We start from the raw sequence: 23,017 nt of genomic DNA, 5'->3' as shown, positions 1-23,017 counted from the left end.
GTATCACAAATTCATGGATGTGCTTATCTATATACTCAGCCACCATATATTTTAATATTGGCAACACTCTGGTCCATGCAGCGCTGGGACCCGGGTTCAAATCTTGGCCAGGACATTATCTGCATGGCGTTTGCAGGTTCTCTCCAGGTTTGTGTGGGATTCCTCGGGGTATTTCGGTTTCCTCCCATGTTCCGGCTTACACCGAAAAACTTACCTTAGACTTTGGTAATGACATATGACTATATTAGGGACATTAGATTGTCAGCCCCTTTGAGAACAGCTAGCGACATGACTATGGACTTTGTAAAGCGCTGCACAATCTGTCGGCACTATATAAATCATCGTCTCTCATTTCTTGAGAGCAAAGAGGCACCGATTACATTCCTAGTTACATATTCCAGTAGCAGAATTGGGGACCTCAGATTTGTTTCTATGAATAATTCAAACTAGCATTGGACTCACATGTTGAACACTGCATCCATCAGATCTAGGAACTTAACACACAAGCACTTTATATAAACGCGTTTTTATTTGCCTCCGTTCAAAATGATTGATTAATTAATTGCCAGACTACTGGTCTCCTTTGAAGAGAATTTCAACCACAAAATGGCAGTATAAACGAACCCAACTATGAGAAGATAAGGCCCCTTGGCAATTCTGTAACAAAAAGTTATCCAACATGGAACTACTAAGTGCAGGCGCTTGGAAACCGTATGTATGAAACAAACCAGGCTAGCATGTCCTTCAAATGATCCTATAACGGAAAATTATGTTCTCAAACTGGGGAAAAAATAAAATCTGATCTTAAATGATAGTGAGATGGAGCACAAAATCAGTGCAGGCCCAAGGCAAGACAGGATAGCAATAGCAAACCTGGCCCCCCAAAACACAGTTGGTCAAGAAAGTGAGCCTAGTAATGCCCAGAATATAATCATTTCAAGATCAGAGTCTAAAGTGGGTACATGTTCATTCCCAGCTTAAACCCTAAGTGGTTACATTACAAAAGGCAGAATCACTGGAAAACTGTTCAGAAGTGTCCTTTCCATTACCAGATAGCATGTGTTCTTTACTGAAGACCAGAACATGCAGCGGTGGTAAATTCTTTTGCATATCCAGTTATTAGTAAACTGACAACCATAATCTCATCTTAAACCAGGCAACTATAAAACAGTCCCCTTACAAACAAAATGGTATCCTGGCAAGGGGGAGGGGAAGGTATAACAAACAAGTTAACACTTTAAACACCAGCCAGTGGGTAAGCCTTCGTTCCAAGGATTTAATTGACTTGTTGACTGTTCATTTGTGGCATCCCTCGGCTAGGTCTTGGGGGCCCTCCGCGACCTGAAAAATGAAATAGCCGACTTTAAATACTAAGGAACTTAATAACTAAGGAATGTAATATGGATTCTTACATTGTAAACCACCTATGTGAGCTTGTCAAGAAGCTTAAAAAAAAAAGAATGAAATGGTTTTCAGTGCCAAGAAGTTCTAAGGACAGAATAAAAATATGCTTTCCTGGCCATCGCTTGCTTGGCGATACACTAAAATATAATATATGATGATGCATAATTTTTCTAAATGCAAACAATCTGAAATTGCAAGTACAAATCAGTATTCTCCCCAGGCCCTTTTAACTGGGCGCACCACTGGGCTCTTTTCAGTAACCACCAGCTGTTTTTGGGTGGTTACTAAAGAGTTCAGGCACAATACAGGGGATGCCACCCACCTACAGCTTCTTCCCAACCGGCTCAAAAAAATTTCTGGGTTGAACACTGCAAATGGTACATGTACACCTGAACAACTGTTAGGCTTTGCACCAATGCACAGGTTATAGCAGAAGGAACTCAGCTTGTGCGATTCCTGATGGCTGCACAAGCCAAAGTTATACATATATATTATGTTATACTTATACTTCCTGAGCACACCTCTTGGTATGCCATATGCTTCCATTTGCTTGCCTCCCAAGTTCTGCCTTCTAAATATTTTATTAGTTATGACAAATTGTTGATTAAAGCAGAAAAAAGGTAGAATAAGCATTGTATAGAACTGCACTTAGATGATAAATACATGGCCACCCTTCAATGAATAGGTTTTCCTTAACAGAGACTAAGGGAAAAGACTTGAATATGCATTAGCAATAGAAAGCCAAGTTAGGAAGCTTAGACAGCACACAGGTAAAATAGACAGCTCCTACCAGAGTGAAATGAAACCACATTGGCAACAATATCAAGTGAGATCAAAGAATGGTTCTTTCGATTCCCAAAATTATTTGTAAGCTGCTACGAAGAACCATGGGTTTCAAGGATGTTGCCTTTTAAAAAGGTAGAACCACCACACCTTCTATTTCCTGTTCTAGGGCTACCATTGCTTGGAAAGCAGCTTTGCCCTTCCCTAGCAGGTCTTACTAAGGCTCAAACTTGCTAGGCGTTTCTTTAACCAAGTAACGATCTGCAATAATGCCAACCTACCCAGCTGGATGGCAGCAGAAAAAGGTGGCGGTGGTCTTAAAATCTAAACCCAAAAAACAAAAGCATATTCTACCTATTCATAGTTGTTGTGGCTTCATTAGTTATTTACTTTCAGGCTTTTCCTTACTCACATCTGTAAGGTAAATTACACTTCCATCCTATGGCAGCTAACTTTTCTGTATCTAGGGAGGAAGCCACATTTGTTACTAGGCTATTCCAATCTTGCTTATAATACCTTCTCGATTCCTTGTTACTATTACAAAGAAAGGCAATAATGGAAAATAGTCGGGAAAACATATTGCATGGTTATTATTTAACAGGATTTTTTATAGCACCAACACATTATGCAGCGCTGTACATTAAAAAGGGATGGCAAATGACAGACAGATAAAGACAGTGACACCCGATACATCATTTCTTTGTAAAGAAGTTCAAATACTTATATTTCTGTATTTGCGGCCACCAGAGGATCTGGCCAGCTGCAGCACATTACATATTTTCTAATCTGGGTTTAAATATTCTTTTATATTTATAGGAAAAAGTCAAAAGTAAAGTCCAAACTTTTCAAAAAGACCAGTGTGCATTTATCCCTTGTTTTACTAAGGAGTAGCTAAATTTTGCCACTCCTAATGCTTGCTTCACATATAGTTTTTAGAGGCAGCAAAACTCAGCTAAGAATCCTAAAATTTCTGACAGTCCCTCCAGCAAGATCAACCTTCCAGCACAACTCCCCCCATCCTTTAAACTGTATTCCATGTTGCAAAGCCAAGCCAATATCAGGCTAGCTGCAAGTGTATTACTTGTATCACCAGATTGTTCCGCACGCTAGCAGAGTTTAATAAACCAGACCACAAAAACACTCCGCAACCAGCTGCAGTTGACTTAACACAACTTTATTGAAACTCAAGCAACGATTCACAAATTCAGAGATTTGGGTAGTTTTAATAGCGGGTGGATGAGACAGTTTTTATTATGCTTTGCTTGCTTTAAAAATTGAACCAAAAAAAAAAAAAAATATATATATATGTTTTTACACTCTCCATATGGGCAGGGGAAAAAAAAGAAAAAGAAAAAAAAGGCAGCAACAAGTAGTAAAGCTTAAGAAAAAAAAATAAATTATAACTTCAAGTTTTCAGGAGAATTCTGTGGTTAAAAAAAGGCGAGTCATTCTAGCGAAAGCAATTTTTTCCCCATCGAGCGTTAAACTGCTATTCCGGTGCCTCTACGGATCATGTACAAGAGCTGACTCTCTCACTCAGCACCCAAGTGAGAGGAGCTACTATTCCCAAAATGGTGCTGTGGGGAGATTTAGTTTGGCCGATGAAATCTAGGCATGTTACTGAGGGGGGGTTTGGGGGGGAAGGGGGTGGTCAAGAAATTTTCCTTCTATTCCTCAGGCCTTTGCCCTTGAAGCCTGTTGGAGCTGAGTTAGGAGTGCATCGCTTGAGCATTACCTCGAGGAGCTCCCCGAGGACCGCCTTGACCGGTGCCACGCTTAAAATTTTGCTGATATCCATCCTGAGGGGGGAAACAAAATTTGTCAGAATTCAAGTTTTTCAAAATACACATGTTGTGCAAGTTACCAGATTTTTTTAGGTCGAGATAAAAGAGTAACACATGCACCTAGATGGCTCGGCATATATATATATTTTGAACAATCCTTTCCAACTACAAAAGACTGAATGACCACTGTGCATACAGCACCATTCTGCTCTATAGAGGGGGGAGAATGACAGAGCGGCACCCCGCTGCTCTCTTTCCCTTATTCACTTCCACTGTGATTGTTCGTGGATCTGCCAGGACTGAGGCGAGGTGATTATCGGACAAGAATCATCTGACATGTGTAGCGTAGCCTTACCCTCTGAATTAATAAAAAAGGGCATTCATTCAATTCAGAGGACAGGATGTTATAGCATGGCCAGCCACCGTGTAACCAAAGGCTGTACAAATCATACCCTACTACTGACACAAAGGGAATTGGGAGGAGGATACAAAGTGACTAAGGGGCATATCACGTAACCTGTAAGAGGACATAAGACAACAAGAAGCTTCCAGGAGAGGGAAGAAAAAAAAAAAAAAATCTGTGCATCTTACCCGTTGGTAGTTGTTGGTATAATCTCGAGGTGTACTAAACTGAGTCTGTGAATAACCGCTGTTTGGAGTGTTTGAGAAGGCAGGGCGGTAACCATCATATCCACCTGTAGAACATTACAAAAAAAAAATTAAATCCACAGGTCTGACTGAGAACCGTGTTTATTTAAACCATGCATCCTGAAATGTGATTGCTCAGTTTTAGGACTTGCCTCTGAAACCATTTGATGGCCCCCTGTAGCCATTAATCATGCCTCTGCCTCCACGTTGCCCTCCTCGGGCCATTCCTCGGTTGTTGTAGAATGGCTGGTTGTTGCGGGGGAAGCCAGCATTCTGTTGCGTCTGCTGTTGGTGGCCAGTTGAAGCTTGATGGGACTGGTCCGATGCTGTATGGTAAGTGTTTACCACTGAAATAGAAACGTTGCAGTGAGACATCGCACCAGGCATACAATACAAGCACTTCAGACTCGAAACACTTATACGATGCAACAAGGTAGTGCGCATTCAGAGATGCTTTTATGCAAATATGACAAACTTTTCAGCAGATGGGCTATTAACAGGCACCTGATGCTACACTTCGCACTGGCTCACCAAAGTTGGACAAAAGATAAGGAAAACAAATAGTCATCTAGTATGAGAAGTCTTGAGTTCTGCTGTGATATTCAGGTGATAGGGCCAGAATTATGGTGTCATCAACATGAAAGCATGGAGCCATTCTGCCTTCTGTCATCATTTGTGCCAATACAGACTAAAATCCCTTAACAATGTTGCATCAGTGCTAAGATTGATGGCAGTTGTAGATGAAAAAATGGCACTCATCCTGGACGTAGCAAGATTTTAAAGGGTGATTGGCGAGTGTGTACTGCGACCAGATTTTGTTTACAACAAAAATTGTTTATACCAGGTGTCTTGCAGTAACCAAAGACTTGTTACAAAGAATCAAGTAGTATTCCTTACCTGACTGTAGCTGCTCTTGTTGAAGTTCACTTTGTTCCACTTGGTGTGGTTGGCCTGGGAAGGTTTGATTATAACTGGCCTGGTACTGGTTTTGTTTTAGCGTGTCGGCCTCATTCACAGGAGGGACAGGTGCATTCATATTAAAAACCTAATGTGTAAAGTGAGAAGTTTTTTTTAAAAAAAAAAAGCCCACTAACATTTCTATCCAAATGAAAGACATCACAGACTTATGCAGCCAGAGATTGCAGAACTTGCAAAGCTTGTTGATAATCTCAAACAGTTTAACCTGACATATATAACTAACAAAACAAAGTGAGAATGGCATGCAGTACCATTTGTCAGTTTTGTAATAAAGAAGGTTTCGGTCTGACCAGTGGGCATTCATCTTTAAACATGCCATTAAAAAAAATAATAAGTTGTGTATATCAGACAGCTTTCTAGGATGTACACAGAATGCTGCCTGATACAAATAATGTGCGACCATGGAAGGTTGAACAACCTCTGGTGTATAAAATGTAGATACTGTAAATGAACAGGAAAGAAAACCCAGCAGAATATTTCACATTATGGATGAATGTTTGCAATGAAATCAAGAGGCTCAATATGCTTACGGTCTGCATGGACTGGAATGGAGCAGCATTCACATTGATACCACTGCTGTGCAGCGGCTTGTTGGACCCAGTCTGGAACACCTGAGGTTGGGAAGCAGCAGGAAGTGATGAGGAAGTTTGCGTTGGATCTGAACTTAGCGACAGAGAAGCCTAAAAACAAGATGCAATTGGTACAAGTTAGCCAAAAAAATAGCCAAGATAACACAAAGTAGCCCACTCAAACCAAGTATTTACTTCACTAATACTTTCACTTAAGCATGCCATGTTGAGTACCTGGATTTGCTCCATGGCTTCATTCTGGGATCTCTGTTCTGTGGGGTGGGAAGGCTGGTACAACTGTGGCGATCCGGCAAAGCCTTCACTAGTGGAAGATACCATGGGAACCTGAACAGTAAAATATGTAAGGAAAAAAAAAAAAATGAGCAATAAAAAAATAAAATATACAGACCTGCTCATGTCACCAATGTCTTCCTACAAGATACTAAAAGCTAAAAACGTCATCATTTTGTTAGAAAGTTACAGCTCCAATTAATGTAATGTGGAATCTTAACCCCTAACTTAATATATTGGATCAAGGATGGGGTTGTAATGGGAATTTATGGTCTGTACCCTCTGTAGAGCGTATTCTTCAATTACTGCTCCAGGTAATTAAGTAAAAGCCAAAATTAAATAGACACTTCGTCTTAACATAAGGCAAATAAAAGATCAGTCAAGATATATAGATATTGGATATTTCTGAGGGGGACAAACAGGAGCACCCTTATGCTTATAATCAAAGCAACATGGAAGGAAAAATAATCAGAAGACTGCTATTAGTGACTACTTCTGTGGAGGATGGCAAAACTTCATCTCAGTATTTCCGCAAGCAGCTAGATTACCACTGCGTCCCTTAATGGGAGAGCCTGGCAGAAGAGTCACAGTGCACAGGAATGGGTTTGGGCATTATATTTGGATATTGAAGATGCTTTGGATGCTATAGCTTTCCAAGAAATCAATCAAAGCTAGCCACCCTACACAGGGGCATATAGGAGGGATCTTCTGCAAGGACTATTTTTTTTTTTTTAGACAACCATGTTAAAAACAAAAAATTGAATACTTACTTGTGTGTTATCTGGAACTTGGTTTGATTGAGATAGCCGGGGCTCAGAATGTACTGAAAAAAAAATACATATAAAAATAAAATAAGCTCATGAAGGTAAAACTATTTTCATATTTGGCTTTAAAAGTCAAAACATCAAATTACATTCTGCAATGGAACAAAGAAAAAAAAAACTCACCTGGAGGGCACACCATCTGAGGCAGCTCCATGCTTTGAGCTGGATTCATAGGTTGCGCAGACACAATTGCAGGGTCTATCGGTTGGTTTTCAAAATCCAACATAGAGTCCTGGTAACACAAGAGTTATGATTTAATTGACAAGACCACAAAAGTCAGGGTGGATGTAAGATCCTTGGGTTACATCATTAGATTTACCTGCATGAAATTGTATGGACCTTGCATCTGGGCCATTAGGTCCTGAACCCTCTGCCTTCGTACAATGGGATCAGGTTGGACTTGGGAAATGGCATTAAGCGCTAGGGGCTCGGGGACAACTGGGGATGTTGGTTGTGGTTGCTGGAGTGAGTTTACAACCTGTGAAAATACAAAAGTCAGTTTGACTAAAAGAATAATATAATAAAAAAAAAAAAGAAAAAAAAAGAACAAAGTGTACTTAAAGATTTGTAAAGCACTAATGCTATCCAACTGATATGAAGGAGGTGGGGAGAATGCCATCATTCCTTCAGGAAATAATTACTTCTGTTCAACATTCAGGGTCACCACAGCACCCTTTATTAACAGTATATATGTGCTAAAAGCAGAAAGATGCTCAATATCAGAATGAACTGCGTGATCAAAGAGGAAAGAAAAAAAGAAAACTATACAGCACTATATAACCGGTATGAAGATTGAAAACCACAAAAAAAAAAAAAAGCATAAAATACAGCCAAAGGACCGCAAAAAAGGGTGAAATTACTAACCTAAAAGATCTACACAATATTAAACAATTTAGGACAAATTAGCACAACATTATGTTGGCTTCATTTGAACACCTGAACGTACCAAGCAACATGTTACTTTTTATCAGCCCACTCATTAACGCAGTACATTCTAAACTGGCCCTAAACAATCGTCTATGGTGAAATTGTTCTCCCATATTTTTATACCTTATTCAAAATAGCCAAAGGTGAAATCTACCAATATCAAGGGTGTGTCCTCAGCAATGTATTTATTAGTTTTAGAGGAAACATGAAAAAACACACACATGCACACTTACTTCAACAGTTTCTACTGCCCATTCTTGTACTTGTTCCTTCTCTCCACTGTTAAACTGGCTCTCCGCCATAAACTGTCTGTTCACGAACTGCAAGAAGAGAATAGAAGGGTCAGTTAATTGCCATCCTAAAGCAGGAGCCAAGTCAATTAGCTATGTAACGGCTGACTTCAAGAAGAAATTGTAGCAAATCATTGCTGAAGAGGCAGCAGCTAATGGAAAACCTCAGTAAAGGCAAACGTAATACATTTCCTACCCCCAATATAATGCTGAGTTACACAGATAAACAGACCTGCTTAACTAGAACATAATGCCAAGGAGCAAGCATAGCCAGGTTTTCATTTTTTTTCCCTACATATGTCTGATGTAGGATTTTCTAAACAACCTCAAGGTCAAAAGTCATGTACTAAGATCTAGCAAAGTTTGTAGCATGGTCAGGGTACCTAGTACTGAACAAAATTCTAATAAAACATTACAGTGTGTACAGATGATGCAGATTTTCAGATATCAATGTTTAATAGTTCAAATGCTTTTACATTACATCCTCAGCTTTAAACAGCAACGACTGCCAAACATATTACTTCCTAAGCTGCTATGCAAAGCATTTAACTTGCCTCAGAGTGCTGATCACACCGGATGCATTGTAAAGCGCTAACTGCATCAGCACATGCAGGCGTCTCCATAACAGCTGCAAGATCCTCAGATTTACTAAAGGTCTTACCTCAGTGGACTCCACTTCACTGGGCTCAGCATATTCTTCTACAGTTTCGGGTTCTAGAAATGGCAAATGAATGATAATTTTAGATCAACTGGTTTTAATTCCATGTCACATGAAGATTATCCAATATTTGTGGAAAATGCCATATGTCTGTCAAGACTACTTATAGTTCTACTCCATTTACCATGTCCACACACACACACAACACAAAATCTCCAAAAACCACAGCTGTATATCAGCTGGTTCATGATCTACCAATTCAGCAGGCAGTAAGGGAAAAAAAACTTCTATTGCAGAGCTCCCAGCTAATACATTCTGTGCCACCTCCTGCCAACCCCCAGTGAACACTGCAGTAATGTTGATGGCAGCAGGAGGAATCCCAGCACCCAACAAGCCAAGGATTATTCAACACAACCAAACACGTCAAAAAGCAGTGGTGGTTGGAGCCCTGCACGAGCAATAAATTTACTTGGTTCCCCTCGGCTGGAAAGCGAACTATTATTTTAAAGAGCAGATGTTTGAGATTTGTTGGGTTTAATGTAACTACATAATTCAAAGTTAAACATTTACCATTTCAGTGCTCAACCCAGAAATTTTTTTTAAGCCGGGTGGGAAGAAACTGTAGGTGGGTGGCAGCCCTTGTATTGTGACCAAACTCTTTAGTAACCACCCAAAAACAGCCGGGTGGGTGCTGAAAAGTGCCGGGTGGCGCACCCAGCTAAAAGGGCCTGGGGAGAACCCTGCATTTTATGCCAGCCCCAGCATCACATTTTATTATCTAAATGTCTAAAACGGTTTTGGTATTCCAAGCTAGCATCGAAAGTAGGCTCAAGCAGGGTTTTATAAGGCTGGGTCTACACTGACTGTTAGCCCAGCCTTTAACCTGAGGCTTTAAAAGCCCGTGTTTAAAATTCCCATGCATTATAATGAGCTACAGCATGGCGTTTCCATGAGGCATGATAAGATACGCGTTAAGATAACGCTCCTTGCACCGTTTTCAAAATATCCACCAATGTAAGGAGAAACTAACCATCCACACAAGTGGGCAAATGTACACTCACTATATTATAAAAACTTATTGCTACTACTATAGTAGAAAAGTAAAAGCATCTTCTGGGCCATCCACATCTCTCCACCTTACTGTTTCAGCAGTATATGTAGACACTAAAAATCCTTTAGGTATCCACAAATGCATCTGATAACACACTACTTACCTTTGACTTAACCCAATACACCAGTAACACAGACAAAACAAAACAAACAAAAATACACCCACACTTCCAAAGATAAAGCACCACAAAATTTCTAACATGGGGACCTAATACCTCCAGGTTTACTTGACCATATTATAATAAGGAATAAATTAATCTAGCTTTTTAGGAATTGTATATTGGCCTATAATGAAATGTATCAAACAGTAGGACTCTGCAACTTAGATTGGATTGACTGCAAGGCATCAGCACAAGTTATTACCAAGCTCTGGTACTTGTTCTTCTACTGGCGGCGGGGCAAGGGGTTCCTCCTCCTCGCAAAGTCCATTCTGGTGATTCTTAGCATTGTCAAAATACCCACTCTGGAGGATGCGATCCAGTATTTCCCGCAAGGCTTTATCTAGAATAATAAAAAAAAAAAACAACAAGTTTTAGGCAAAACTAACCTGCAGCACATTGTTGTTTTGCTTGTTCAGCACAAGGTAATGCACACAATTCATTTTTATATGTGCCAGCCTAAGGAACTATGTTAGCTAGCAAGAATCTATATCTTGTTCCTGCCAAAAGTGCTTCACTCTAAGAGCAAAAATCAGCAATAGGAATAAGTGCACCAGTTAGTGAATTCAAAATGATTCTCAGAACCATATCAAAACGTCAGAAATGTGCTGCGCTTGACTACTGAAACATATCCAAAGATCAAACACCACATGCAATAGGGCAGATAACCCCACTTGTCTCAGAAGTGGAGGTTGTAAATATCACATATCAGCTGCCATGAAAAGCTGTTATGGTGGGTCAACAAGGTCTGAATATTAAAAAGGAGGCTCACATGGACCACTTATAAACCTGTCTGGCCCAAATGGTTTGCATAAACTGGTAGCTGCCCCTGCTTTGCAGCCGTACGAGGAATTACAAGAAGCCAATACCAACAGATATGGCCTCACCAGTTTCCACTCTTTGGGCAGTTTTGCATTAACAGAGAGGAAACATTTAAATTTCAATGTTGTTATGCAAACAAGAGGTGGAGTTGAATCACCCAATGGTGACAAAATTCTAGAAGATTTCCTCCCTCAGTGGCATTTCCTGTAATGCCACCAGGACTCACAGTAAAAAAATAATATCTTTTTCCTTCCTCTCTCCAAAAATAAACATACGTTTTTGGCTATATATACACCAAGCATTTACAGACTTGACAATGCTGGAGAAAAGCATTTAAAGTAAATAAAACTAATTTGGTTTTATTCTCCAGAATTAGATTGTAACAAAGCAGGTTTTACTTCACGTCTGATTTCTAGAAAGAGGGGACACTATGTGCGTCAGCAACAATACTGCTGAGGGAGCAAAGACTGGCGTGGAGCCCAGGTCACTGCTGACTAAGGAGGTGCCATAAAAGGCAGAGCTGCCCAAATGCAGACAGCTGGCAGATATCTATTCTATGGCGCTGTTATAATTAAAGCTGCAGCGAGGCCAATGCACAAGCCAGCTTAGCCACATAGGTCATTTCAGGGGGAAGTAAACCAGATCCAAAAAAAAAAAAAAGACTTACACGTGGTACCACACACTGACTTGTCTTTTCCTTCCAAGACATCCCAGATGTGGAAGGAGGCCTGTTCATATTGGTCACTCAACCTGCAAAATAATGCACATTGGATTTTAATCAAGCTTGAAATCTGTGACATACAGCTTTAAAATCAGACAATTTTACATTTAGTATTATTCAAGGTGTGCATGGGTACATGCCCACTTAAACACCAACTAGTTATCAGAGTGAAGTCAGAGTGAGTCAAGTCAGCCCTACAAAAAACGTATTTGAGAAAACACATGAAGTTTAAGTGTTCCAATAAATCTTAAACAGGATTTAGATAGCACCAACATATTATGCAGCGCTGTACATTAAATAGAGATAGCAAATGACAGACAGATACAAACAGTGACACAGGAGGAGGAGGAGAGGACCCTGCCCAGAAGAGATCACAATGTAAAAGGTTCCAATAATGTCCATTTACATCACGTTTTCAACAACCCATGCACAGGAATGTGTTCATGATCTACACTGAAATGGTCCTCTAGTTAGCTCTGTAGGGGCCACATATGATCTAATCTAGTAAAAATGCTGGTAAAATGCCAATTCTCCCAACTGAAAACTGTACTATGTTAACAGGACAATAAAAGAGGGAGACCAATAGGACCAGATGAGTGGAAATTGGTTTCAACATCCATTCCCATTTTGTTTTTCAGTGCCCAACCTTCCCAATATTATAAAACTGTATTTAACCCCTCAAGTCCCCAACTCCCCATGGTTCCCCAAACTTCAAGCATACATTTTAATAAAAAAAGAAGAGTATATACCTTATAGATGGATCCCGATCAGGCTCAACCAGTTTATAAAACTCATCCAATAAAGTAAGCTCTTCCTCCGACACTACAGGAAGCCCGTTTAAGCCTTGTTTTAGGTCATTACGTATTTCTTCATCACCAATCTTATCCAAGACAAACCGCAGTTCTAGAACCGTTTTTAAACGTTTCTGTTCAGCTTCTTCACGCATAAGCTGTTCCCGACGAGCTGCCTTTTTAATGCTCTTTTGGATCTGAAAAAGAAAGGTTAAAATTGACATGACACATTTAGGGAAGCAGTATGGATTTGTAACAGGATAAAAAGATACTGTACATCAGCCTTTCCCAACTGGTGCCAGTCCGTAGCTGGCGAGTTGGGGGCGACAAATGACAGGAGGCAGAAGCGCCAGCGGCCCTCCTTACACTGCTCTAATGCTAGGGACAGTGCGACAACGAGAGCGCAACCAGCGGCTCCGCTCACACAGCTTACACAGGAACTGCTGAGAAAGGCAGAGCAATGTATGTAAGGCTTACACTTCTCTCCCATTTCCAGCAGTTCTCTTACATTACTCTGCTATTCTCACCTAGTGTACTAACAGGAGGCCGAGCTGCTGAGAAGAGCAGAGTAGTGCAAGCTGTACATATACAGAGAGCCAGGGCAAAATTTTATTCTAAGTTACCGGGCCCTGCTGTCAGAAAGGTTGGGGACCACTGCTGTAGACAACAGAATTAGGAAAACTTGTTTGATAATATCTAAGAAGCCCAAACTTTTTGTGCTTATGTACATTGCCAGTCCATTTCTGCAATAAACACCTGCCTGTTGGTGAATTTTTCTAAGTGAGACGTTAGTTCCATTTTATTAAACTACTGACTTAAGCATAAAGGCCAATTGAAATGAACAATGAGAAATTACAGAGACCCCAATCACCAATGTTACCAAGGTCCAAGAGTTCTATCTCCATAATTGTACATTGGTAAAACAAGGTGTGAATTCCAGCTTAGTTTGTCTTTTTCAGACAATTGTCATCCACCTCGGTAACTACTAATGCAACAGAAGTCAGACACCTAGTGCGAGTGAACTAGCTGTTTATATTGGTATTTCCTGTGGTCTCCTCCTCCGTTCTGAAAGCAGGATATGCTGCCAAAAAACTTGATCTCTTCACCCACTCACATGCACAAGTAAAAGTTTGACATGTGCTTAAGCATAGTGAGGAGACAGCAGCACAGGTTGTGTTTAGAATGAGGGGAGGAATACCTACATATCAGGAAAACACTTGGGAGGGGGAAAAAAACAAAAAAACTTACATCTTGGCCCAATGCCATGAAACTTTTCTGAAGCTCTCGAGCAAACTCCATGTTCGTTACAACCTCCTGATATTTTGCCACCGCATCCTAAAAGTGTAAAGAACAAAGATACAAGTCAGTTTTTCAAGACTTGTAAACAGACGGAACCTAATTACTTATATTAAACACAACCATTATATATCGAGCAATCTGTACTACAGGACAGCTGAAATTTGTACTTTTTTTTTTTTTTACACAGGTACGCCTGTCTATCAGATAGGCACCAAGCAGAATTGAGAATTGCAAGGAAAAGATGAATTACCAGTTGGTCCTGATTCAGTCGCTCTCCTTTGTTCATTCTGTCCTGGTAGTCATCCAACTTGCCCTGCAAAAGAACATCTTAAATTAAACAGAATCCATAAGCAGCAAAGATACATGAAATATGATTCTGACCAAGACACAAATTTATTTGTGGGTCTAGGAGTGCGTAGCATTGCTGTTGTTATGAAAGAAGCCAGGGGAATAAAGAAAAGTTATGCTCTGGAGAAACAAAAGCGTCCTCTCAAAAGATTCTGCTTCAAGTTCCCCTGAAATCTTAGGCTGTATACACACACACAAAGACACCAGATAATCATTGTCCGAGATGATCTGTCTGATATGGATACAGAACATATCAATCAGGAACAACTGCTATGCATTTCAATGGAGGAGGGCACAACTCAGTGCCACTTGCTTAGGCTCTCCCCTCCCTATAGAACAGAGTGGGCATTGTATGCATGATGAAAGATAGTTTCCAGCAACATGTGCGCATAACCTAAGTCACACCAATAATGTAGAAGTTGAGGTTTAGTAAAGCTTGTATAAATCTAACTTTTAAATCTTTTTTTTTTTTTTTTTTTTTTTTAATAGTTGGAAGGGAGCAAGGTCTACTGAAAAACAGAACTAAACCTAAAAACACGAATTGTGCCAAGGCAGGTTCTTTATTGTTAAAGGGACAGCCCATGTCTCGCCTGCAATATAAAAATGTACAACCTTTTTTCATCTTTAAGTAAACCCACATCTCACTACTTAAGACAGGTACAACATCTTCCCCTGGTACTTCTCTAGGTTCAGGATCCTAAGCTGTGGGAGTTCAATCATTCCCAGTAGCCAGTATCATACACTGAACTACATATGTGCATTTCAGTGTTCATTAAGTTGAACAAGCAAGTTTGATTTATTAAAAAAAATTAGACATAGCGTGCCCTTTATGCGATAAAAGACCTGCCTGCAATGTTTTAGTTTGAGGTTTTGTTCTGCTTTAACCAAACCACTGGCTTTCAAACCGATGGAAATTATCTTCCCTGGATATCTTTGCCAATAGCAGCACTTCCTGTTTCAGGCTGACAACACAAAGCCGTCTCACAATACAGCAGCATTGCCAGGTGCTCATTTTCAGCTTGCCCAGAAGATTTACATTTTGGCCATTTCCATGTCTCTAGATACCTGGCAACACCTCAACACTAACACAGAAAGCTTTGCAATCTGATACAGTTCACTAGCTGGAAAAGAGGTGTATGATGGAAATATTTTATAAATATTATATTAGTTTTCCCACCAAACCCTTTTAGTTGCACACACCACCTGGCACTTTTCAGCAACCACCCGGCTGTTTTTGGGTCACAATACAGGGGCCACCACCCGCCTACAATTTCTTGCTTCAAGGATGAGCACTGTGTATTTATTTTAATTTTGGATATTACAATCCAGCTGGTTGATTACACTAGGATTCACATGACAGGCAATATTGTACAAATGTTTCTACAAAACCTTTGTAATAATTTGTGGTATCCAAACTGGTCACAAAATACATTTTGTGGGCCACACACAATTTATTACTACAAATCTTTACATTTAGTGGCTGCTTTCCATAACTACTTCAAAGTGTAAACAAAAAGCCACATTCTTTGGCTAGATTAAGTTTAGAATCTGTTAACTGCATGTGGAATATTTACACAATGGGGGCTTTTTTTGAAACAGACATTCACTGAAATATTCCAGCACAGTTGGCTCAGTGGTTAGCACTCTGGCCTTTGCAGCACGAGGTCCCTGGTTCAAATCTTGGTCAGGAAACTATCTGCATGGAGTTTGCAGATTCTGTGTGTATGTGGGTTTCCTCCGGGTACTCTGGTTTCCTCACACATTCCAAAAACATGCAGTTATATTAACTGGCTCCCCCCAGCATTGCTCTTAGACGGTGGTAATAACATATGACTATGGTAGGGACATTAGATTGTGAGCTCCTTGGAGGGACAGCTAGTGACATGACTATGGACTTTGTACTGTGCTCTGTAATATGTTGGTGCTATATAAAAACTGTGTAATAATACCCAGGTGAAGAATCAGTTACTGCCATTGAAACACATAGACCTAAAGATTCTGCATCAAGGAATGCTTCTGTGAATGTCAGATTCACTGCTTTATAAATAAACCCCCCCATCTATTCTGGTGACAAAGCAAGGAAGGGAGGTGGAACCAGAGAAAGCAATGAGGGGGATTCAGAGACATAAAATAAATCGATGCTTTTATTGTGTAGAATACAACATTTCCTGTTGGTAACCATTACCCCACCCCCCTCCCTATAATGGGGTTAGGTTGTCACCAGGACAAGAGATAGAGAAGTGTTGCAATGGGGACACCTGTCCAGGACAATATTTATTTGTTAAAGATTTCCTTTCACTTTCTTTTTCATCTCCAGGGTAAGAAATAAAGTAAGTCTCCCTGAAAGGATCACAGATCACACAAATAATAAAAGCCTGAGGTTTAAATTCTTCCCTAGGACCCGAGCTGTGGCTGTATACACCATGTGCTATATTATACTAGGGGACGATGGGAGCAGGAAGAATAGAGAAGGAAGTGGCTGATGAGATTGTAACATTTGTTGCAGAGCTGTAGAAGGGAGCGGCGTGGGCTCAGCATGGCAGCTGCACACAATGACACTTCCCATCTCCGCTCTCCCCGGTGACAATGAGAGGCGCTGTCCCATCTGCGATCCCCCCCCAAGCCAGGGCCCCCTCCCGGCACAGGGAGCCGCCATATTGGATGCGGCCTAGCCCATGTGCGACAGCCCCGAGCTCGCTTAAAACAAAGGGCGACACGTGCGGCCGCTGATCCGATCCCCTGCTCAGAATCTTAAAATCACATTAGGGCCACGTGGGGCCCCGCAGCGATATCGTCTATGCAATGGCAATGTGTGCTGAACTACAAGTGCCAGCACAACCTGATCGGCTCTTAATTCCTATCCGAGCTGCACATTAATAAAATCTCATCAATTAATATTCTGTCTGCCCCTCCTTACATAAATAATGCATAGAGGGGGGCCCATCCATAAAAAAAGTTTAGGGCCCATGCACACCTATCAGTTTTGCAGTCATGCAGAAAAAACGGGGTATTTATCTTTTACCCCATCATCATTTTTACATTCTTCAGCACGATTTGTGTGGGGCATCACCCATGGCACCATGTAATCCTATAGGTGCTGACACTGCAGAGATATTTTAGCTGAAGGATTGCAAGGTGAGAAAGTGTGCAGACTGTAATCCACAAGAACCAATAGCCAATGGATCAAACTACAGATCCACCAATCAAATGGCATGAGCTCCACGCGAGTGACAGATCACATGACCACAAAAGATACAATGTTGCAAATTCATTACCTTGTCAGATCACATGATTATTTATATCTGTATTACACACACATCCACATTATGGACAATAGATTAGTAGCGCAGTACTTTCAAGGTTTTTAATCACAACAACAACACCCTATTTAATGTACAGCGCTGCGTAATATGTTGACGCTATATAAATTCTGTTTATTATTAAGAACACCACACTCCTCCCCCCTATTCCCAAGTCAATCAAGTTCAAGACAAACCAGTCTTTAACCAGTAGGGAAGAATTCTGTTTTTTTTTTCTTTTCATGTCTCCACTACACAAAAGCAATGCTACCAGAGCTCCATCAGGCACTCTCACTCTTTTGTTCTCTAAAAACACCACCTGATATAATTGCCCATACTTCCTTCCATTGTAAGGAGGGCCTGTTGGATCCTGTAGGAATCCACACCAAATCAAAGCAGTTCAGCAAAGTTTTAGAATTTATGCAAACTTGTAAGGCAATCATTTTCATTTGTATAGATAAACAATTAACAGGCGATATTCCTATCTAAAGCAATGCTATGATCTAGGGAAAGGTGTGATGTGGAGGACAGCTCTGACAGGTTTGTAGAACAAACATATACACAGCCACACCAATACGGAAATGCAGAGCCATTAAACGGCAGGTACGTTTCCCAGCCTGCTGACAGGATCATGTTACTTGGCTTGCATGATGATTAATGCGCCAACAGGCCCAGAAACTTCCAGTGAAAGTGGATCACTCAGCTGCCAGCATAGAGGATGGTGGGGGGAGATGAGCGGTGGTCACCAGGCTGCTATGTGTGGACAATGTCAGGCATCGCCTCCATGTGTTACAGTTAAAATGCTTTCCAGAAATTAGGAACAAAAATCTTTACACTGAAACGTTTTTACAACACGTCGTACACACCTTTTTCTTTTCAAGGTTCCGAAGCTTCTTATCGAGGACCCCTAGGATCTGTTTCATGGCCTCACTCTGCATATTCCCAGCACCGGTTGGTGCCTCGCCGGAGCCCGGCACAGCCTTGCTGCTTGTGGCTGAGGGCATCTAGGGAGAGAAAAAGACCAATCAGAATTACCACAACTAATTCAAGATATTCAGTTCAATCTAAGGTAACATTGCAGGGCTGGAGAGGGGATTAGTAAAGAACCCCGGACAGATGTGGTAAGCTAAAGACACTTGAAGTGGCACCGAGCCAGAACGGAGCTTTGTGCTGAGGAAGATCGAGCAAGGCAACGGCGGGTGTGGGGCAAATGTGTCAACGCATACAGCTTTAGGATAAACAAAGAGCAAAAGTGGGCAGATGGAAGGGCAAGACCAGGGACATATGGATAGAAATATAAGGAACTGAATATTGCAAATGGGTAGTTAGATACGAGGTGCAGATGGGTGGTCTGAGCATCATGGGCGCTTCATTGAGCACTCAACCCTAATATACTAGGGAAAGGATTCTCTCCAATAAAGCACAAGATTCCAAACTAAATGTTACAAAATGCCACGCATTGTATTAAATCTACCTAACCACCACAATGGACCACTTCTACCTAGCTACAAAGTGCCATAACAAGCATGTATACTCACCCTACCACTAAGTGGAGTGCTCAACACTATCTGCTCCAGAACCTCAAAATCACTCTTCACTATCAACCCAAATCTTATAGCCAGACCCATACAGGCTGTGTAAACCAAGCTCACCTGGTCCCTTTTTATATTTCCTGAGGGTTATACCTGTCTATAGTGCTTCTTTCAGAGGAGATGGGAGACAAACAAAGCCCAAGGTCTCCCATTCATTAGGAACCTGTGGCTGTACAGTAGTTGAATTGCAAATGCCGATATGCAATGCTAAACAGCTGAAGAGCCACCCAATCCCATTCTTATGTTTACATATGTGTGAACAATTCCACAATGGCCTTTAGTCCAGACACAACAAGATTCTTGGGAATAATGCAGCCGGGACCATTGTGATGTAAAAGAGCTCAGGGGAAGGCCATTGAATTCAGTGCTTGAGGTATTGTTTGTTGTTTTTGGTTTCTTTTTTAAAACTTTACCCAAACCAAAAAAATCTGAAATGTAAATATAAAACACACCGAAAAAAACACAATAGTGCCAGGACAGGAAACCTGTGGGGGATCTACAAAAAGGTGAGGATGGTGGGCGAGTCTCAGACTACACACCTGACCTTAATCTTCCTGCCTACAAAGGGGGTTCATGTTACACCCGGGGGTAACTGGGCACCTTCACCCAGACTTGTGCTGCAAATGTTATTTTCAGATGAGTGGCAAAACGTAAGTTCTAAATTTTGCTCCAAACCCAGAACTATAGAACAGATCTGGATGAGTGGGAAAAAAAAAGTCTTTAACATCACAAAACAAATCAAGTTCAGTGTCACCTACCAGTTCTGCCATCACCTGGATACAGGAGGGTGGTGTATGTGATGCCTAATGCCAACCAGAAAACCAATACCCCATATTCAAACCTTAACCATGTGACCAAGCCAAGCATCCTATATCCTAAGGCTGCTGCAATAACTTTATATAACCCGGGATGCAGAATGCCAGCAAAGCTTTCTCAGTTTTTTTCTTCCCTTTTGCAGCAGAAGCCATTACTTTATTATCTATTGGGCTGATTTGTGCTTTATTCAGAATTTTGTTATTCACCCAATGCAGCACATTGTCTGTGAATATTATCAAACAGTATTTATACAGCACCAATATAAGACGCAGCGCTGTACATTAAAATAGGATCAGGTGCATTCAAATCAATGCAAGGTAACCAAGTACAGTGGCTCAGAGGTTAGCACTCCGGCCTTTGCAGCGCTGGGTCCCAGGTACCTCAGGTACTCGGCCAGCACCCTATCTGCATTGAGTTTGCAGGTTCTCCCTGTGTTTGCATGGTTTCCTCCCTCATTTGAAAAAAACATGCAATTAGGTTAATTGGCCCCCAAAAACCGGATAAAGACATGACTATGGTAGGGACATTAGATTGTGAGCTCCTTTGAGAGACAGCTAGTGACACAACTATGGACTTTGTCCACCGCTACATATTATGATGGCACTATATAAATACTGTGTAATAACAATCATGGCATTGGGCAACATTAGTACATATGGGCCCTTAAGGGTACAGGACAAGGCCCTTAATAAATCTAAATATTCCCCGGCAGCATTGTGTGTGAATTAGGGAAATGCCTGCTTCTGTCTGAAGCTTATCACACCGGTGTTTTGTTTTAATGCCGATGAAAGTATGCAAACTCATAAACCTAAACAAGGCTGCAAGTTTTCTGATACCTCTGGGACACTACCCTGGCAATCAATAATGGGGCACGACCCCTACAGCACCAAAATTATTTCACCCATACCCTGCCCATAATTATTTCACCCCTACGGCACCATAATTATTTCAGCATCATTTTTGCTGCCCATCACAGAAGCATTTCTTCCTTCAGCATCCTAAGGTTTAAGGATAACAAAGCAGCCCCTGGAAACATTTAAAGGCCCCCTGACCCAGACTGATGCTGATTTGGAGGGGTGCTTGCTTGCAGCAAGGCCTTTGCACACAGGTTTTTGCTTAGATGTCTATAAGTTTAGGGTGCCCAGGGTAAACCTGCCCCTAATGCATATTGTGCTGTATTTGGGTGCTGCACACAGGGAAAAGGTTGTAGGGCAAATCAAATTAAATACCCCCCTTGAACCCCTCATGCCCCTACATTGATGATAACTTCCTGGGGAGTGCCCAGCAGGAACCACGCGCTTTGTTTGCTAGTGGTTAAGGAACGATTCCCGCCCGATTTTCATCTAAACGGACCGGTACGTTTAATTACATCATTATAAAGGGACCGATCCGCCCCGGGACCGGAAACGTGCCGGTGACCCCCCTCTCCCCATCCCGCACCTTCCAGGGTCTCCGCGGTGTGTCGGTCACGGGGCCTGAGCGCTGCTCGCGGTGTGAGGTTTAAGAGAGAGGAGTCGCCGCCCCGCCACAGCCGCCTCACCGAGCTAATGAGGCCGAGCTACAGGAAGCGGAGGGATTTACACGGCCGGGGACCTCACAGAGACAACCGTGGCTGCTGCCTGACCAGACTACAATGGAGAAGCACACAAAGCGGAAGGGTTTGCCTTCAACTGGGTGTTTTAGGCCGTCCATATTGCTTACCTTTTGTCGATGGATTTTGGGATGTGAGGGGAAGGGAAAGGAATCCTCAGGCTTCGCCAAGGCAGCCGAAACAGACAATGCGGACTACGAGCTGAGGTTGGGGCTTTCAAAAGAAGGGGAGGAGTCAGATAAGGGTCTGTCCCCGGATAATGCCTGTGTGATTTCACACTGATAGGCAGGAAGTGCTGCTGCTTTGTTAAAGTATGAAGACATCCCAAATTGCTTGCTTAGAATTTAAAAAGGGTCAGAACGCCTCCCACTTCTACTTCTGCCGTCTACCCCTGGGGAGATTTCCTATTATTTCCTGTCCTGGAGATGCATCAGGAAGTCACAGGAAACCTATTTAAATAGGAACTATATTCAAAATCCCCCCAAACACAAAAAATACACTTACCTTTAATCCCGCAGGGCAGTCCCATCCATCTGGAGGCCTCTTCCATCATGTCATCCCGACGCACTATGTGCTGCCATCTGTGCATGCGTGAGATCGGAACTTTTTTCCCTTTTTCACGAAAAGGCTCCTTCTGTGCATGCCTGAGATGCTCAGACATGCGCAGAAGGAGCACCTAAGAGCCTCCCAGGTTGCGTGACGTAGGTATCCCGGGAGGCTTTGCACCCCCATTAATTTAGGCGATTGAGAATTAGAGGGTGGTGCTGCACTTTTTTTTTTTTTTTTTAAGTGTTGCAGTTAAAAAAAAAAAATATATATATAACTTTACATCAACCCCCCCCCCCACCCCCTCTAATTCTGTCCCTATTTCCATGCAAAAAGCGTTACATTTTTTTTGCATGTAAACTTTTTTTTACTTTGTAGGCCTATAGTTCTTAGGCATTACTCACTGAAATATGTACAATAGTTAATGAATTTAATACATTTAATAATAAATTTTAAATAAAAAAACACAAAAATCTGGAAAAAAAATAGTGAAACGTAATATAATTGTACAGTAGCATGTAAATTATATATAATTATATAAAGATTTCTTTGTATTGGACTCTTGAATTGAATACTCTTTTTATTGAAATTCAATACAAAATTATGTGAATTTCCCACTGCTCCTCCCACCGGCACCAACGTCACCGGGATACCCCGAAGAAAAAAGACGTGCCCGGAGGAGCTGCGGGGACCAGCAGGACGCCGGGTGACAACAGAACAAGGGAAATGTTTTTTTTTAATGTTTTAAGCGACTGGAGTGTGACTCAG

At 41.4% G+C, this 23,017-nt stretch overlaps 1 protein-coding gene across 3 annotated transcripts; it reads right to left on the bottom strand.

The window, feature by feature from the left end:
• Positions 1–510: 510 nt before the first annotated feature.
• CAPRIN1 (cell cycle associated protein 1) lies at positions 511–21,958 on the bottom strand. Of its 3 annotated transcripts, none has more exons than XM_072422106.1 (19): positions 21,814–21,958; positions 18,571–18,708; positions 14,308–14,370; positions 14,007–14,093; positions 12,717–12,955; positions 11,914–11,996; positions 10,630–10,767; positions 9,160–9,212; positions 8,442–8,528; positions 7,601–7,759; positions 7,405–7,513; positions 7,228–7,280; positions 6,401–6,511; positions 6,128–6,277; positions 5,517–5,664; positions 4,772–4,966; positions 4,563–4,666; positions 3,923–3,986; positions 511–1,341 (listed from the first exon to the last, which is right to left on the bottom strand). In XM_072422106.1, the coding sequence occupies exons 2-19, from the start codon at positions 18,706–18,708 to the stop codon at positions 1,277–1,279; spliced, it is 2,046 nt and encodes a 681-aa protein (XP_072278207.1). In that variant the 5' UTR covers positions 21,814–21,958; the 3' UTR covers positions 511–1,276. The 3 variants fall into 3 exon arrangements, with proteins under 3 accessions (XP_072278207.1, XP_072278206.1, XP_072278205.1); XM_072422105.1 differs by lacking the exon at positions 21,814–21,958 and adding an exon at positions 21,553–21,712; XM_072422104.1 differs by lacking the exon at positions 21,814–21,958 and adding an exon at positions 20,055–20,081.
• Between the last annotated feature and the right edge of the window lie 1,059 nt (positions 21,959–23,017).

The sequence above is a fragment of the Pyxicephalus adspersus genome, chromosome 9 (genome assembly GCF_032062135.1).
Source record: "Pyxicephalus adspersus chromosome 9, UCB_Pads_2.0, whole genome shotgun sequence".
Taxonomy (NCBI): domain Eukaryota; kingdom Metazoa; phylum Chordata; class Amphibia; order Anura; family Pyxicephalidae; genus Pyxicephalus; species Pyxicephalus adspersus.
The sequence above is the reverse complement of the archived record's forward strand: the minus strand, read 5'-3'. Positions and strand labels throughout refer to the sequence as shown.

Excerpts from the sequence above, each read along its gene's own strand:
- CAPRIN1 (XM_072422104.1), bottom strand. Across the intron at positions 14,371-18,570 it reads GGAACCTTGAAAAGAAAAAG|GGCAAGTTGGATGACTACCA; the intron begins GTGTGTACGACG and ends GTTCTTTTGCAG. Across the intron at positions 14,094-14,307 it reads GACTGAATCAGGACCAACTG|GATGCGGTGGCAAAATATCA; the intron begins GTAATTCATCTT and ends TTACACTTTTAG.